The sequence below is a fragment of the Bison bison genome, unplaced genomic scaffold (genome assembly GCF_000754665.1).
Source record: "Bison bison bison isolate TAMUID 2011002044 unplaced genomic scaffold, Bison_UMD1.0 scf7180017864470, whole genome shotgun sequence".
NCBI classification, from domain to species: Eukaryota; Metazoa; Chordata; class Mammalia; order Artiodactyla; family Bovidae; genus Bison; species Bison bison.
Window position 1 is genome coordinate 2,299,561 of NW_011495031.1, and position 19,804 is coordinate 2,319,364.

General features: G+C 36.9%; 1 protein-coding gene across 4 annotated transcripts in view; it reads right to left on the reverse strand.

The window, feature by feature from the left end:
- Positions 1-19,804, reverse strand: part of PPHLN1 (periphilin 1) — a 179,548-nt gene that overhangs the window by 54,325 nt on the left and 105,419 nt on the right. For all 4 annotated transcript variants that reach the window (XM_010860759.1, XM_010860760.1, XM_010860761.1 and 1 more), the window contains one exon: positions 7,615-7,755. In XM_010860759.1, the coding sequence (XP_010859061.1) occupies positions 7,615-7,755 (141 nt within the window). The remainder of the gene's footprint in view (positions 1-7,614; positions 7,756-19,804) is intronic.

Here is a 19,804-nt window from a genome sequence, read left to right on the forward strand (position 1 = left end):
CAGGGAAGCAACAGTTAGAACTGGACATGGAACAACAGACTGGTTCCAAATAGAAAAAGGAGTATGTCAAGGCTGTATATTGTCACCCTGTTTATTTCACTTATATGCAGAGTACATCATGAGAAACGCTGGGCTGGAAGAAGCACAAGCTGGAATCAAGATTGCCAGGAGAAATATCAATAACCTCAGACATGCAGATGACACCACCCTTATGGCAGAAAGTGAAGAGGAACTAAAAAGCCTCTTGATGAAAGTGAAAAAGGAGAGTGAAAAAGTTGGCTTAAAGCTCAACATTCAGAAAACGAAGATCATGGCATCCGGTCCCATCACTTCATGGGAAATAGATGGGGAAACAGTGGAAACAGTGTCAGACTTGGTTTTTTTGAGCTCCAAAATCACTGCAGATGGCGACTGCAGCCATGAAATTAAAAGATGCTTACTCCTTGGAAGGAAAGTTATGATCAGCCTAGACAGAATATTAAAAAGCAGAGATATTACTTTGCCAACAAAGGTCTGTCTAGTCAAGGCTATGGTTTTTCCTGTGGTCATGTATGGATGTGAGAGTTGGACTGTGAAGAAAGCTGAGCGCCGAAGAACTGATGCTTTTGAACTGTGGTGTTGGAGGAGACTCTTGAGAGTCCCTTGGACTGCAAGGAGATCCAACCAGTCCATTCTAAAGATCAGCCATGGGTGTTCTTTGGAAGGAATGATGCTGAAGCTGAAACTCCAGTACTTTGGCCATCTCATGCGAAGAGTTGACTCATTGGAAAAGACCCTGATGCTGGGAGGGATTGGGGGCAGGAGGAGAAGGGGACGACAGAGGATGAGATGGCTAGATGGCTTCACTGATTCGATGGACGTGAGTTTGAGTGAACTCCAGGAGTTGGTAATGGACAGGGAGGCCTGGCGTGCTGTGATTCATGGGTCGCAAAGCGTCGGACATGACTGAGCGACTGAACTGAATTGAACTAAGATTATTCAGTCTAACTACTTATTTTGAGGAAGAAAATGAAGGAAAGCTAGTGAGCTGCCCATACGTTCAAAAAATGGTTGATATGTAGAATTTAAATTAAAATAAAAACCATATATTAAGTAGATTGATCTAGACTGAGAGTAAAATTGTATTAACCTGTAACACTAATGACCTACATAGGCAACAAAATGATTTCTGAACTTGATTTTTATTAAAGTGGCTCCTACATGGCTAAGAAATAACATTTCCTCCATATAACAAGGTTGGCATAGATATGACTGAGTATAAAAAATAATATTTTTACTAAAACAAATGTTTTAAGTCTTTGAAAGTTAAAAGAAGGAAAGAAGAAAAATAAGCAATCCCCTCTATCAATAGTCTCTGAGTACTCTCTGCTTTAGAACATTAGATTGGTACCCTCTCTGGATCTTAAATTATTCATGTGCACATTTTAACTGTAAGTTATCAAATAAATATATAATCAACCATTCTGTTAATAGAAAGACTTACTTACAGGTAGGAATAATCAGCTTTTTCATAAAACAGCTTTATATTATTAAGTACTATCCTGAAATAGCCAGAGATCTTAAAAATGAATTTGCTTTCATGTACTTGTTCTCTTTTTAAATTATCCAACAAACAAGCAGAAAGATGAGATAGCCTTGTCCCCCTTACAAATGGTGATTTTCTGCAAACTGAGGAATATCATGAATAATGCATTTAAAGAATATTATCAATATTCTTTATACATCCCCACAATTAGACTGGCTTAGATATTATTAATTGCATCTACTAACATATTTTAAGAAAGGCTGACAAAGGTTGGTACAAGGAAGAAGTTCAGATTCTCTGCAAACTCACATATTACAGTTATTCTCAAGCTTGGCAAGCCAACAGAACCACGAGAATTAAACAGATATGCTGCTGATCTCCTATGCAATTATTAAAACCTGCACAACACCCCACAAGACCTAAACACAGAATATGATACTCACAGTATTAATGCAACTGTTCCACACCCCAAACTGTTCATTTTAAATGTAGTACTGTTTATTTTAAACATACACATATATACTTTTTAATGTGTAGAAACCAGAGGATCTATACTTTGTAACATGGTTTCCAAGGGATTATAAATGTCTGTTAATAAGGGACTAGTTATATATATATACTGATATAGAATAGTCACTAAAAAATACTGAACAGGGTGGACAGTATGCTATGGTATTTAAAGAAAAAGTATAGAGACACACACACCAACTTTTATCTCCACTCATCTGAATCAAACATGTTCCAGTTGTGTGTGTGTATGTATATACATATGTGCATACACACCGGGTATGTATACATGTACACACACATACACAAATACTGTATATAAACTCTGTATACACATATACATATATATCACTTACCAATTTATCTATACACTGAGAAAAGAAACTGGGCGGCTAAAAATTACAGGTGAAAAGGAAACTTGTTTTTCACTGCATAATCTCTTGTGCCTTTTGAATTTTATCCTTGTGTATTTTATCACTTAAAATACATTTTTCAATAGATGGGTTGGACAATATTTAAACTAAGCCAAAGGACATGCTTTTGATATATAACCATAACTTTAGTTCCTAATTAAACCTTATTGCTGTCAATATAATCAACTGCATATCTGAACAGAAAAAACTTTCATTAATATTTGTTTTGGGTGATATTAAGAAAGTGTTACAACTTATCCAACTGAATACTTAAGGTCTACACATTATATTGCATGTTAATTATACCACAATTGAAAAACAGTATAAAACGTCTTACATAAAAGGTGGTAATTAATCATTTTCAGCACATTAGAAGCTATGTGTGCATGCTAAGTTGCTGCAGTCATGTCTGACTCTTTGCAACCCTATGAACTGTAGCCCACCAGGCTCCTCTGTCCATGGGATTTTCCAGGCAAGAAAACAAGATCTCCTGCAGGAGATCTTCCCAATCCAGGATCGAACGTGCATCTCCTGAATTGCAGGGAGATTCTTTACCACTGAGCCATCAGAGACGCCCAGAAACTATGGAAGAACTTACGAAAATACAGTCACTTCCTTTCAATTCCTTATTAGTAAAATCAGCATCACCTGGGAGAATGTCAGACATTGCGTCTCAAGCCCCATTCCAGAACTACTGAATGAAAACCTGTATCTTAACAAGATCCCCCAGTGATTTACAATACACTGAAGTCTGAGAAGCTCTGACAACTTATTAACCAGAATATTTATGGCTGAAATCCATGAAACTCTTCTTTGTAAAAGCCCCCTACATGTACAATAAAGACAGAGAATCACAATATAAGCGCTGTGCCTTGAGAGTGAAGAGATGAAACGTTCTTTTTTTTAAGACTAGTTGGCATGGCAAAAGAACTCAATAATCTTCAGCTTCCAATAGCTCAGCTGGTAAAGAATCTGCTTGCAATGCGGGAAACCTGGGTTCAATCCCTAGATTGGGAAGATCCCCCGGAGAAGGGAAAGGGCTACCCACTCCAGTATCGTGGCCTGGAGAATTTCATGGACTATACAGTCCATGGGGTCTCAACAAGTCAGACACCACGGACTTTCACTTTCACTTCATACACCCACTATCCTTATACTGCTTCATTAAGTACCTATTTCTCTACAACCTTCTGTGTCCTTAGGAGGATTTTAGCCACCCAGACACTCTTAGTCATATGATCTGCTAGGTCAACCATGTACATGCACACTTTTTGTCTGTATGCATGTATATACACACGTGTGTATACTCACTGGATTCCATCTGAAGAAAGAGGAAGATAGAAGAAACTAAGTCCGATCTTGCCAGTGGGATTACAAGTAGACTTAAATATTATATGCCAGGATCCCAAGAAAACAGAGGATCTCACTGAGAGGCTATGTCTAAGCACAATTTTATCAAAATATGAGGGATTTTGTAAATCTAAAATAAGACAATTCCAAAGAGTTAAGAGTAAATATTGTTTTATCCCTCAAGGTACAGTAGAGCAAATAAGTTATGTAATAATAGGGTATTTCAATTTGTGTGCTTCATTCAAAATAACAATTTGTTAAAAGACAAGATTCCTCACTAGTAATAAAGCAAGGAGTAGGATGCACTTTCTGGAGAAGGTGATGGCATCCCACTCCAGTACTCTTGCCTGGAAAATCCCATGGACGGAGGAGCCTGGTAGGCTGCAGTCCACGGGGTCGCGAAGAGTCGGACACGACTGAGCGACTTCACTTTCCCTTTTATGCATTGGAGAAGGAAATGGCAACCCACTCCAGTGTTCTTGCCTGGAGAATCCCAGGGACGGGGGAGCCTAGTGGGCTGGCATCTAGGGGGTCACACAGAGTCGGACATGACTGAAGTGACTTAGCAGCAGCAGCAGGATGCACTTTCAAACCAAATAGTTCAGTTAATAGTAGGTATGTGAGGGCTTGTGGGATATACTACAATTAAGAGGTTAATGAAATTGTAAACACCTGAACCAGAATATGAATCACCTATAATTTTGTAGGTTAGATCTCTCTAGGAATTACCATAATGACTGAAGAAGTTCTGAAGTTTGCCCCTCAAAGCTCAGAAGCCAGGAAGCCTAGGAAAGTACTTCGGCAATTGAATGTAAACAGTGGCCCAAATTGGTTAAGAGGAGATATCTGGGGAAATAAAAATAAGGGGGAAAAGATACACCACAGAATCCAAAGCATCAGGATGATAAATGTGCTGGAGCAAGAGAATGAATCATATTCACTAAAAGATATTCATTCACGTGAAAGTGAGATGATTCAAATGATCTCTAGCAACACAATATTCAGAGACGCAATCTGAGGTCTTCTGGCTCAAAGATTTTAGACCAGTGATTCTCTGCCATATGATTACAAGCTGTAAGCTTTTTAAAAAGACACCTGTACCTCTATCCTACTGAATTATTATATGCCCAAGAATGAGATGGCAATAAAATGGCAAAGAACATAAATCCACTCTTATTGAAGTGAGTCTGATCCAATCTGTTTCCATATACATGACTTTAAACAGTAAATAAGCCACATTTGTAGGCCATTTGAATTAAATTTTAGCCTGAAGATTTAGCTTATTATATATTGCAACACTGCCTCAAGTGAATGACTTTCTTGGGATTCAAGGGCTGAAGGACCTAATTTATAGCCTTCAAAAAATTATATGTGGATATTTATCTTTATATGAGAATATATTGTACTAGACATACAAGGAGAAAAAGCAACTCTGCTATAACACCAACATTTACATTCCTACATTATTCTAAGCTTGATTTGTTGGCCTCATCTACGCAGGCCATTTTTGGGGAGGCTATTATTCATACTTTAAATCATGCAGTATTTCAAGCATATGGAAAAATATAAAACCTTTATAATATTCCTATCCATCTGTTCTTTAATCTCTAAAAATAAATGCACGAAACTTGGAAATGGAAAAAACGGGAAGCAAACCCCCTTAAAACTAACTTTTTCATTTTCACTATAATGTTAAGATAATTATTTGTAAAATAATTATGTATTATTATTTCCTAGCTTTGTGACATTTTTGAGGAATTCTGGATTGATTTTCTTGTCAATATATGAAAACTAAAGTACCCTAGCCAAAACATGGTAGCTACATTCCAATATCTAATATCATTAAATTCTTTATTTTATAATGGTTTTACTTCTCTAATGATCAGAATATAGTAATGACCTTTTTCTTTCTTTAGATCATCTCTCCTTGCACAATATGCTTCAGTATCAGATTTTTCATGTGTTTGAACAATAGGCAGATGAAAACAGAAATAGTCATACTTACATGTCAACCATATATGGGTATCTATAAAGTATATACTGGTTTCATACTAAATTTTGTGTGCTGCCAAGCTGGGCTCTACCTCTGAGTAGTCAAGATCAAACAGATCAACTATGATTAATAACAAGAGAAGATAGCACAAAGATTAAAAAACAACAACCCAATACTCCCTTCTAACAGGGAGGTCAGTCAAGTTTTTCTACCAGTAATATTCTTAAGAAAAATCTCCTTTAAAGAACTGCAATTCAGGTGGAAAAGAAAAATAAGAAAGTAATTAATTCATTTAACAATCATTTATCAAGCACTTACTACTAAATGCTGGGCATAGGTGCACTGTTAAGTGGTCAGTTTAAGATACAGTCTCGTTTCAAGTAACTAAGAGACTATCCATACAACAAATATTTCTTGTGAGTCCACTATGTGTCAATCACTGTCGTGGGTAATGATGGAAGATAAAGCAGTGAACAAAACAAAGCCCTTGCTTTCATGAAGTTTCCATATGGTAAAGGAGACAAGCAAACATATGTCAAATGGCAGAGGGGGGAAAAAGCTAAAAAGAAAAGTAAGTGAAAGTAAAAAGACAATAATAATGATATACATATTTATGCTGGAAGATACACCTAGTGAGAAAACTATTTTACTCTCATTTAATTGATATCTTTAAAGGTGCTAAACTACCTTTCATATAGCCAAGTTAAACAGGATTTTCTCAGTCTCCATTTTCCTATGCTCCTCCAAGCATCTGACATTGCTAACTAACTCTGTTTTGAAACTCTGTTGGCTTACTGACAAATTTCCTATCTGGGTTCTTATCTTTCGCACTAGATTGGCATCAATATACGCTACAAATCATATCGAGGATTTAAATAAGATCTTGTATTTAACCAAAGGAAATAGATTCTAATTGATGTGGAAATAGACAGCACCTTGCAAAAAGGTTTAATTTTGTTCTTAATTGCCAATAGTTTTTAGAAGATTCTATAACAATATAACATTTATTCAAGCCATTAGAGAGTAACAACATCAAAAACAAACAGCCGTACAACATATTACATTTTATAAAGTCCTTTTATATTTACTACATTTAATTCTCATAAAGTGATAATACCCTATAAGGTAGGTAATATTTCCCTATTGAAACACTTTCAACTTTTATATGTATAATGAGCATATATGAGGAGGATTAAAGAGGAAAGGGCTGCTACATTTTAAATCTTAGGAAAGACAAAGCCTCTAGGCTTATTCCATTCCAAAATTATATTTCACACTGTATTAAGACATAGATGGAAGGTTTTATCCTATGATGATTCCTTAAGCAGTCTATTCAATCTATTAAAAATAAGATCCTGAGTTTTCAAAATGATATCATTAAAAATTAGATTTAAATGCCTATCCTTTACTTTTTCTTTAATATTTGAAAAACGATTAAAGGTATAATGAAAACCATTAAGAAACATCAGTATTTCCAGTATTCAAAAATAACATTCACTAACATTCTGGTATATTTAGTATTTCTTTCAACTCATCTCTATTAAGTTCAGTAGTTTTTTAATTGCTCCACACTAACTAGAATACTCTCTAAAACAGAAGCTTGCTTTTTATTAAAAGAAAAAAAAGCAAGCAGGAGTGGGAGACAAAATTGATCACAATTACTGTGAAATCAAATCGAACACTTTTTAGAATTTTTTAAATGGTAATTTCAGGGTCATAAATGAAAAAAGATAAAATGAAACATATTTATTCAATAAATATTTACTGTAACTACTGTGTACAAAATGAACAAAAGATTTTGTACTTTAAGCAGACTGGATTCTCACCTGTTCAATCTCTTTGGTTTTTGTTGCTATTGCTTTAGAGCGACTGGTTAGCTGACTGTCTTCGAACAATTCTATGCCATCTGTTGCATTTGACTCAGGTTCTACTGGATGGTCAATGAACAATGGTGCTGTGGATCCCGCCTTTAGAAGAAATTAGAAATCTTTCATTACTTTCTTAAAGGACATATATAGCATTTTAGATGACTACATATAAGCACTAACCAGCAGATTATCTCAAAAAAAAAACACTAAATTTGATCTAAGAAAAGAAACACTTTTAATTTTGTTATGCATAATGAACATACGAGAGCTTTCCAGGTGGTGCAAAGGTAAAAAAATCCACCTGCCAATGCTAAAGATGCAAGAGATGTGGGTTCAATCCCTGGCTCAGGAAGATTCCCTGGAGTAGGAAATGATAACCCATTCCATTACTCTTGCTGGGAAAATTCCATGGACAAGGAGCCTGGCAGCCTACAGGCCATGGGGTCACAAAGAGTTGGACCCGACTGAGCACACATACACATAATGAAGATATGTGAGGAGGATTAAAGAGGAAATTCTGGCTACTTTTTAAATTTTACATAGGACAAAGATTCTAGGCTTATTCCATTCCAAAATTATATTTCATACTATATTAAGACAGAGCTAGAAGGTTTTGTTCTCTATTTCTTAAGCAACTTATTTAAGAAACACAGAAGAACAAAGTTCAACTGGAAGAGAGAAGTATGAACAAACATAAACAAATAACAGAAACGTGGAAAAGGGCTCTACTTCCAGAAGTTAAAAACACCATTCTTCCTATAGCCTATGAATTACTGAAATAACTGAAAACAACTCCAACCAGCAGTAATAATTACTTCAACAATACTGCAACAGTTCATTAATGAGTAAATAATCCCACAAAAAGCCCAAGGTCAATTATTTTATTGTCTAAAAATACTTTTGTTGAAAAGAGAAAAACTAAATAAATGAAGGAAAACTATTAGGGAATGAATAAAGTAATGAATAGAGAAACTATTCATTAGTTTACTCAAAAATTTATTCTATGATAAATGCCAAGCACAGCTCAATGAACACTGGATATATCAATGAATGGAACAGACAAAAGTTCTTGCCTTCATGGAGGTTGCAGTAAGCAGTAGTTTGGAAAGAGTAAAGTTTGAGTTAATATAATTTAGTTGGGTGGGAGGTGACGGAGAAAAGAAACTTGTACTTATTACAATTTATGGCTGTTGTAACTGAAGTAGCAACAAACAGCAGTAGGTTTAAAAAGTCACAAGATATATACTAATTAGCGGTATTTTTCATCAGTAAGAGCAGTCACATTTCAATGCCTAGTGTGTTGTACACTGCCACAACCTTTTTAGAGATTAATTTGGCAGTATTTATCAGAATGTTCCACATATCCTTTGCACTCAGCACTTCACCTTTAAGAACTTAATTTACAGATACAACATGTGCAATAAATACTGCAATATGGCTGCCATCAATAGCAAGTGGTTGAAAACAATCTAAATGTTCATCAAATAAATTATGCACTGTCTAAAACCAAGGAATACTAAGAAATCATTAAAAAAAAAAAAACCACCAGTCTACATATACTACCTAATGTATCCAAACTTTCCTCCTGGCAAGGCCTAAAGGTCATTCCCCATAAATCACAGCCAATTGTGTCAAAAACAAAAGGGAAGAAAGAAATATGGGTGTTAATGCATTTATGCATTTATATGAACAAACTATTTCCATAAGGATATTATCTCTGGGGAAAAAAATGATAAAAGAGACAGTCTTAATAGGAATAACTTAGAAGAAACTGTACCTATTCCAATGCCATTCGAATTTCTGACACATGTATGCATAATCTACTTTTTTAAAAAACCTGGTTTTTACAAGTCTGAGTTACATATCTTAAGGGATTTAAATTTGAAGTATATGAATCATTTAAGGGGAGAGGATTCTGAGAAGACAGCAGAGTAGAAAGCACTAGCAATCTGTCTCCCAACCTACACAGAAACTATATTGGCATTATTTGTCTGATTTAAGTACTATGAAACTCTGGACTCTGCTGAAGCCTTGTCCCATGCAGAGGAAGATAAACTGAGATTACATTCAGCTCTCAGCACAGTAGCAGCTGGCCATGTCCCACTCTGAGCCACTTGGCAGTGAGCTGTGTACATGTTCCTAGAGCAGCTTAACACATAGCCTATGGGAGTCAGGTTGGGCAAAAAGCACCCCATCCTCCAAAGAACGAGGAATTAACTGTCCTCCAATCACTGATTCCTGCTTCTGATCAAGAGGTGCAAAGAGGTGAACAGCCATTGTTACTGTACCTCCCCCATTGTTGCAAGCCCCACTTACTTTGGCTGAAGTGCCTTCCAGGGTGTATAAAGGCCAAGCACCCTACCACCCACTTCCCTCCATTTTTCATGTTTCTTCTTTTGGGAGCCAGACATTAAAGATAAGTTTGTTCATTTAAAAATAAGTGTATACAAGGGTGAAGACAGAAAGTAACTGGGTTATACCAAGGGAAAAGCTCAGAAAGAACTGAGAAGCCTTTAAAAGTTTTCACCTCAGGCTGATCCTCAGTACAGCAACAGTGGCCAACAATAAAAAATGGTAACAAATAACAACTGAAAAAAACCCAGCAAGCCCTAGAAAAGAGGGAGAATATGACTTGTCAGAGTTACCTGAATCAAACACCCAAAGCGCACCAAAAAAAATTATACAAAGAATCAGCAAAGTATGGTTTATTCAAAGAATTAATCATCAGAAACTACTCAAGAAAAAGACCTAATGGAAGATCTACTGGACAAAAACTTTTTTCAGAGCTAAGAAGATCAATAATTACAACAAAAATGCACTAGAGCGATTCAAAGGAAGAAAGAATCAGTGAACTTGAAAATTAGGACAACAGAAATTATCATCTGAATGACAGGGAGAAAAAACATTGAAGAAAACTGAACAGAGCCTAAGGGATTTGTGGGGCACCATTAAGTGGATCAATATATTAGATTGGTACAAAACTAACTGCATTTTCAGACCATGAATTTTAAATAATTATAACTAGACTCAAATACATCTTTGTTAATCAAAATAGGAACCACTACAATCAACACATTTTTTCCAACAAGAAATAAGTTTGTTTCCTGTAGCATAAAAAACCAAGCTTTAGGATTTGATGAACTCTTGGAAAGTATTTTCTTTTTTTGGTTTGTTTTGTTTTATTTTTATTTTTTATTTATTTTTTAAATTAATTATTTTACTTTACAATATTGTGGAAAGTATTTTCTGCCTCCTGCTAGTAGTAGAGGCATTTTCTCTGCCAAAAGTTGTCGAGATGGTTGAAGGAATGGTAGTCAGTTGGCAAGAGATAGGTAAATATGGCAGATGAGGCAAAACTTTGTAGCCCAATTTGTTCAACTTTTGAAGCATTGGGAGTGCAATGTGCGGTCAGGTGTTGTCATAGAGGAGAATGGGGCCCATTCTGGTGACCGATGCTGGTGGCAGGCATTGCAGTTTTGGGTGCATCTCACTGATTTGCCAAGCATACTTCTCAGATGTAATGGTTTCACCAGAATTTAGAAACCTGTGGTGGATCAGACAAGCAGCAGACCATCAAACAGTGACCATGACCTTTTTTGGGTGCAAGCTTGCCTTTGGGAAGTGCTTTGGAGCTTCTTTTCGGTCCAGCCACTAAGCTGGTCATTGCTGGTTGTTGTACAAAATCCACTTTTCATCACAAGTCACAATCCGATTGAGAAATGGTTCGTTGTTGTTGTGTAGAGTAAGAGAAGACAACATCTTGAAATGACAATTTTTTTGGTTTGTGGTCAGCTCATGAGACACCCACTTACTGAGCTTTTTCACCTTTCCAATTTGCTTCAAATACCAAATGACAGTAGAATGGTCAACACTGAGTTCTTTGGCGACTTCTCGTGTAGTTGTAAGAGTATCAGCTTTGATGAATGCCCTCAGTTGGTCACTGTCAACTTCTGGTGGCTGGCCATTATGTTCATCTTCAAGGCTCTTGTCTCCTTTGCAGAATTTTTTTTTTTTTTAATTTTAATTGGAGGCTAATTTCTTTACAATATTGTGGTGGTTTTTGCCATACATTCACATGAATCAGCCATGGGTATACATGTGTTCCCCATCCCATCCCTCAAGGTCATCCCAGTGCACCAGCCCTGAGCACCCTGTCTCATTCTTTGCAGAATTTCTTCAATCAACACTGCACTGTATCTTTGTTAGCAATTCCTGGGCCACAAGCATTGCTGATGTTGCAAATTGTCTCTGCTGCTTTATGACCCATTTTAAACTCAAATAAGAAAATTGCTCAAAATTGCTTTTTGTCTAACATCATTTCCCTAATCTAAAATAAATACAAAATAAACAGCAAGTAATATGTCTTTAGCAAAAAATATAAAGTGATAAATGTGTATTAAAATGATGTATAAGATAACCACATTTATTTAAGAAGGTATTCCAATACCAAATAGCAAAGTTCAACAATGCAAAACAGCAATTACTTTTGCAACAATCTAATACACTTAAATACATACAATCTTCTGGGAGTCCAAGAGAGGAGACAGAGAGAAAGACACAGAGAAAATATTTGAATAAATAATGACTGAAAACTTCCAAATCTGATCAAAGACATGAATTCAAACATCTAAGAAGCTCAAAGAACCCAAGTAAGATGAACTCAAAAAAGCTCAAAGGACATATTACAATCAAACTTTCAGGACAAAGACAAAGGGACAATCTTAAAAGCAACGAGAAACAAAATCATTAATACAAGAAGTCATCACTAAAATTAAGTAGCTTTCTCATCAGAAACTTTGGAGGCCAGAAGACAATGGACTGACATGTCCAAAGTGTTAAAAGAAAAAACTGCCAACAATGATTACTATATCCAGTAAAACTGTCCTTCGAAAGTGATGGCGAAATTAAGACATCCAGGTAAATAAAAGCTGAGAGAGATCATGACACTAGATCTGTCATGCAAGAAATGCTCGAGGGAGTCTTAAAAGGTGAAAGGAAAGGACACTAGATAGTATCTTGAAGCTGTGTGGAAGAATAAAGAGCTCACTATACTGAAATGCATGGTCAATTATAATGGCTAATATAAACTGTACTTTTTATTTGCAACATGATTTAGGAGCCTATGACATTTAAAGAAAAAAAATTATAGGTGTAAAAGTTGGTATCACTGCAATGTTGGTTTATAACTCCAAATCTTGAGAGTCCCTCGGACAGCAAGGAGATCAAACCAGTCAACCCTAAAAGAATAAATCCTGAATATTCATTGGAATATTCACTGATGCTGAAGCTCAAACTCCAATATTTTGGCCACCTGATGTGAAGAGTTGACTCACTGGAAAAGACCCTGAAGCTGGGAAAGACTGAGGGCAGAAGGAGAAGGGTGCAACAGAGGATGAGATGGTTGGATGGCATCATCGACTCAATGGATGTGAGTTTGAGCAGACTCCAGAAATAGTGAAGGATAGGGAAGCCTGGCATGCTGCAGTTCACAGAGTCACAATCAGATATGACTGAGCGACTGAACGATGACAACAACAAGGAGCTCCTTGTTCCAAGGAGCGTCTTTTAATTTCTTGTCTGCAGTCATCATCTGCAGTGATTTTGGAGCCCAAGAAAATAAACTCTCTCACTGTTTACACTGCTTCCCCAACTATTTGCCACGAAGTGATGGGACTGGATGCCATTATCTTTCTCTTTGAATGTTAAGTTTTAAGCCAGCTTTTTCACTCTCATCTTTTACTGTCATCAATAGGTTCTTTAGTTCTTCTTCACTTTCTGCCATGCAGGTGGTGTCATCTGCATATCTGAGGTTATTGATATTTCTCCCGGCAATCTTGATTCCAGCTTGTGCTTCATCCAGCCTTGTATTTCACATGATATACTCTACATATAAGTTAAATAAGCAGGGTGGCAATATACAGCCTTGACGTACTCCTTTCCCTGTTTGGAACCAGTCTGTTGTTCCATGTCGACTTCTAACTGTTGCTTCTTGACCTGCATACAGATTTCTCAGGAGACAGGTAAGGTGGTCTGGTATTCCCATCTCTTTAAGAATTTTCCACAGTTTGTGCTGATCCACACATGTAGTCAATAAAGCAAAAGCATATGTTTTTCTGTAACTCTCCTGCATTTTTGATGATCCAGCAGATGTTGGCAATTTGATCTCTGGTTCCTCTGCCTTTTCTAAATCCAGCTTGAACATTTGGAAGTTCACGGTTCACATACTATTGAAGCCTGGATTGGAGAATTTTGAACATTACATTGAGATGAGTGAAATGAGTGAAATTGTGTGGTAGTTCAATGCCAAACTGAACATTCTTTAGCATTGCCTTTCTTTGGGACTGGAATGAAAACTGACCTTTTCCAGTCCTGTGGCCACTGCTGAGTTTTCTAAATTTGCTGGCATATTGAGTTCAGCACTTTCACAGCATGATCTTTTAGGATTTGAAATAGCTCAACTGTAATTTCATCACCTCCACTAGCTTTGTTCGTAGTAATGCTTTCTAAGGCCAACTTGACTTTGCATTCCAGGATGTCTGGCTCCAGGTAAGTATCATACCATTGTGATTATCTGGGTCATGAAGATCTTTTTTGTGTAGTTTTTCTGCGTATTCTTGTCACCTCTTCTTAATATCTTCTGCTTCTGTTAGGTCCATACCATTTCTGTCCTTTATTGTGCCCATCTTTGCATGAAATGTTTCCTTGGTATCACTAATTTTCCTGAAGAGATCTCTAGTCTTTCCCATTCTATTGTTTTCCTCTATTTCTTTGCCTTGGTCACAGAGGAAGGCTTTCTTATCTCTCTGTGCTATTCTTTGGAACTCTGCATTCAAATGGTTGTATCTTTTCTTTTCTCCTTGCCTTTAGCTTCTCTTCTTTTCTCAGCTATTTGTAAGACCTCCTCAGACAACCATTTCACTTTTTTGCATTATAAAACTATGAGCCATGCCATGTAGGACCACCCAAGAGAGACGGGTCATGATGGAGAGTTCTGACAAAATGCGGTCCACTGGAGAAGGGAATGGCAAACCACTTCAATATTCTTACCTTGAGAACCCCATGAACAGTATGAAAAGGCAAAAAGATAGGACACTGAAAGATGAACTCCCCAGGTCAGCAGGTGTCCAATATGCTACTGGAGAAGAGTGGAGAAATAACACCAGAAAGAATGAAGGGATGGAACCAAAGCGAAAACAACACCCAGTTGTGGATGTGACTGGTGATGGAAGTAAAGTAAATGCTGTAAAGAACAATACTGCATAGAAACCTGGAAAGTTAGGGCCATGAATCAAGGTAAATTGGAAGTGGTTAAACAGGAGATGGCAAGAGTGAACACCGACATTTTAGGAATCAGTGAACTAAAACGGACTGGAATGGGCAAATTTAACTCAGATTAGCATTATATCTACTATTATGGGCAAGAATCCCCTGGAAGAAATGGAGTAGGCATCATAGTCAACAAAAGAGTCCAAAATGCAGTATTTGGGTGCAACCTCAAAAATGACAGTGTGATCTCTGTTTGTTTCCAAGCAAACCATGCAATATCACAGTAATCCAAGTCTATGTTCCGACCAATAATGCTGAAGAAGCTGAAGTTGAATGGTTCTATGAAGACCTACGAGAACTAACCTATGAGAAGACCTTTTAGAACTAACACCCAAAAAGGATGTCCTTTTCATTATAGCGGACTGGAAGCAAAAGTATGAAGTCAAGAGATACCTGGAGTTACAGGTAAATTTGGCCTTGGTGTACAGAATGAAGCAGGGCAAAGGATAACAAGAGTTTTGCCAAGAGAATGCACTGGTCATAGCCAACATCCTCTTCCAACAACACAAAGGAAGACTCTACACCTGGATATCACCAGATGGTCAATACCAAAATCAGACTGATTATATTTTTTGCAGATGAAGGTGGAGAAGCTCTATACAGTCAGCAAAAACAAGACCAGGAGCTGACTGCTGCTCAGATCATGAACTCCTTATTGGAAAATTCAGACTTAAATTGAAGAAAGTAGGGAAAACCACTAGACCATTCAAATATGACCTAAATCAAATTCCTTTAGACTATACAGTAGAAGTGACAAAATAGATTCAATAAATTAGATCTGACAGAGTGCCTGAAGAACTATAGATGGAGGTTTGTGACATTGTACAGAAGAGTAAATATTAAGTGTTCTCAAAACAAGGAAAAATCTTTTTTTCTTTTTTGTGGTGTTTATGAGACAATAGATATTAATTGAACTTACTGTAGTAATCATTTCACAATATATGTAAGTCATTATGCTATATGTCTTAAACGTACAGAGTGCTATCAGTAAAACTGGGGGAAAAAAGTGCTTATTAGTAATTACATTTAGTTTAGTCCATTAGATATATATTTTTCAAGGTACTAGAGGGAAAACAAGACATGAGGTATATTCTACCTATCTATCTAGATAACCAGACTGGTAAAAGAAAAAAAAAATTTTTAATAAAGGCAATATAAGTTCATCGGTGAAATAGTGGCAAAAAAGTTTACAATAGTAAGGGAAGAATGGGGTTCCAAGGTGACACAGTGGTACAAAAAACCCGCCTGCCAAAGCTTGAGACAGAAGAAATGCTACAGTCCACAGGGTTACAAAGAGTCAGACACAACTCAGCACAGACAGCAGGGAAGAAAATCGGAATCAAGAAAGATATTGCGTCTTATTATCTCAAGCACTACTGATTCCACTGACCAGATCTGAATTTGAAAGACAGCCATGGAAGTTGGGCATACTTTAGGGACAGGGTAAGTGGAAAGTAACACCTGACATGTGGAAACAACACAATTCACACTTTCATATTTAAGTAAGAAACATGTTAAAATTTTATTCTGTGGCAAGAAGCAACTTGTTCTACTGTGACATTCTAATAACCTTTGAATAATTTGATTTTCATTTTGATAACCAAAAGGAAACTCTCATGGCCACATGCTTATGGACAGTAAATTATATCTCTACCAAATTTGACTGAAAGCTCTTTGAAAGCCAGGATGGTGCCTCTAATGCAGTGTTTGACACAAACAGATGCAGAATGACTAGTGAATTTAAATAAACTATGAGAAAGCCAGTATAGTATTATTTTGTATATTTTGTATATATAGTTTGTATATATAATAGTATATCTGAACATACATGCCTTAAAACATAATCCTAAAATGTGCACTCTGAATAAATTTGAAGTCAAAATTTTGATAAATTATGCAAACTTTATCATTTATTCTTTTCTCACAGATAACCGATGAGCACATTAACATACTAAAATCTCTTAAAAGTACTAAAATGCCAAAATCAACCTACTTCTTTTAAATCTAGCATTTCCTCAATGTAGTGGGGCTAACGGGCTTCCCTGGTGGCTCAGTGGTAAAGGATCCGCTTGCCAATTTAGGAGACACAGGTTCAATCCCTGGGCCCAGAAGATCCCCTGGAAAAGGAAAACAGCAACCCACTCTAGTATTCTTGCCTGAAAAATACCATGGACAAGGAGCCTGGTGGGCCAAAGTCCATGAGATGGCAAAAGAATCAGATACGACTTAGCAACTAAACAATGACAACACTGGCACCAACAGAATCTTTTTTCTTCTTCCTCAGGTCACTAAGACTGTTCAGAACTATCATTCTATCAAATGCTTTCAGAAATTCCCTATTAGAGTCCAAAAGGTAAAAGTAAAAACCTGAACAGAATAGTGAACACTAATATTCCTGATATTTAAGCATAGCACTGAATTTATCTTCAACTTCACCAACTACCTATATATAAACTACATGGTCTCCCAACCAACTTGTTTAAAACTATATTGATGACAGTAAGAGAAGACAAACTGGAAACCTAAATATTTAATCTCCTCTCTTGACAGTTAATAGACTGTCACTAAACACATGAACAGAGAGGACCATGCAAAACTCTTCCCTGGCATCAAGGTCTTTCCACCTCAAATCAGATAGGAGTTTATAGAACCAAGGCTAACATTCTTAAAAAGTCTATATCTCAAAAAAAAAAAAAAAAAGAATCACTGAAATGAGCAACTATTTAACAACTGCCTAAAAACAAATGTGACTATCCTTGCCCAAAAGACAGAGTATCCTACGAATTTCCCATATGCCTTTTCTCCAGTATGGAAAAGTATCAACAAAACTTGAAGAACTTTTCAGACAATGCTACAAGACTGATGCTGTACAACACTAATGACATATGCCAACTACAAACATACGATAGTAATTTCAACAGTACTCTTACCTTGCCTTTGCTCCAACAGAAAATCACCTCTGACCTATGGCTCCACACACAGATTTTAGGATTCCTGACTTCTCATTAATTCAAAAGTCTAGCAAATTCTGGGCACATTATAGAGAAAAAACAAGAGTACTAGAAAAACATCTTTCAAGACCCAATGTCACTGACTATTCAGAGTCGAGATCCAGTCAAGAAATGAAAAAAGACTATAAACAAAATAATCAAAAACTGGAAAAGATGGATAGTAAGATTTTTTTAAATTTCAGTTCAGTTCAGTTGCTCAGTCATGTTCAACTCTTTGCGACCCCATGGACTGCAGCATGCCAGGCTTCTCCTGGAGCTTGCTCAAACTCATGTCCACTGAGTCAGTGATGCCATTCAACCATCTCATCCTCTGTCGTCCCCTTCTCCTCCTGCCTTCAATCTTTCCTAGCATCAAGGTCTTTTCCAATGAGTCAGTTCTTCCTATCAAGTGGCCAAAGTATTGGAGCTTCAGCTTCAGCATCAGTCCTTCCAATGAATATTCAGGACTGATCTCCTTTAGGGTTCACTGGTTTGATCTCCTTGCAGTCCAAGGGACTCTCAAGAGTCCAACACCACAGTTCAAAAGCATCAATTCGTTGTGCAGCCTTGTTTATGGTCCAACTCTCACAGCATACATGACTACTGGAAAAACCATAGCTTTGACTGTATGGATTTTTGTCAGCAAAGTGATGTCTCTGCTTTTTAATATGCTGTCTAGGTTTGTCAAAGTTTTTCTTCCAAGGAGCAAATGTCTTTTAATTTCATGGCTGCAGTCACCATCTGCAGTGATTTTGGACCCCACAAGAGACCCAGCCAGACCTGCCTTTGTGTGTTTGGGTGTCTCCTGCAGAGGCACAGGTCATCTGTGGCCTGCTGTGGGGACAGGGGCTCTGGCTACAGCAGATCTGGGAGGTGCGGCATGTGAACCCCACCAAAGAGCCACCAAGCAGACAACCCACAAACTGGAGAACAATTCTGCCAAAGAAGTTCTCACACTGTTGTGAAAGCTCTAGGGCCCACAACAGATTTCCCAAACTGGGGATCCAGCAAAGGGACTGAGAACCCCCAGGGAATTTGACTTTGAAGGCCAGTGGGATTTGATTTTTTAAATTAAGAGATATCAAAATGACAAGGAGGGAGAATGAATATATCTTAATAATAGCTTTGCTAACTGAAGATATGTGGGCTTTCCTGGTGACTCAGTGGTAAAGAATCTGCTTGCCAATGCAGGAGACGTGGGTTTGATCCCAATGAGAAGATCCCATAAAGAAGGAAATGGCCATACACTCTAGTATTTTCACCTGGAAAATGTCACACACTGAGGAGCCTTGTGTGCTATAGTCCATGGGATCACAGAAGAGTCATATATGACTTAGTGACTAAACAACAACAACAGTTGAAGATACAATATTTAGAAAACAAATAACTAAGTATTTTTTGGAAGTTTTGGTTTAATTACTCTGAGAAAAATTATCAGACATCCAAATCAGCAACTTTAAAGTACATATTTCTATTATTAATATAAAAACGATTACTCTAAATTCTTAAGGAAAATAGTAAATGACCCTATTAAACGTAACACTCTTCATACTTTGAAATAGTGCTAGACAGCTCATGTAGCTCAATTCCAGAAAAATAAACAACCCAATAAAAAAATGGGCCAAAGAACTAAACAGACATTTCTCCGAAGAAGACATACAGATGGCTAACAAACACATGAAAAGATGCTCAACATTACTCATTATCAGAGAAACGCAAATCAAAACCACAATGAGGTACCATCTCACGCTGGTCAGAATGGCTGCTATCAAAAAGTCTACAAACAATAAATGCTGGAGAGGGTGCAGAGAAAAGGGAACCCTCTTACACCT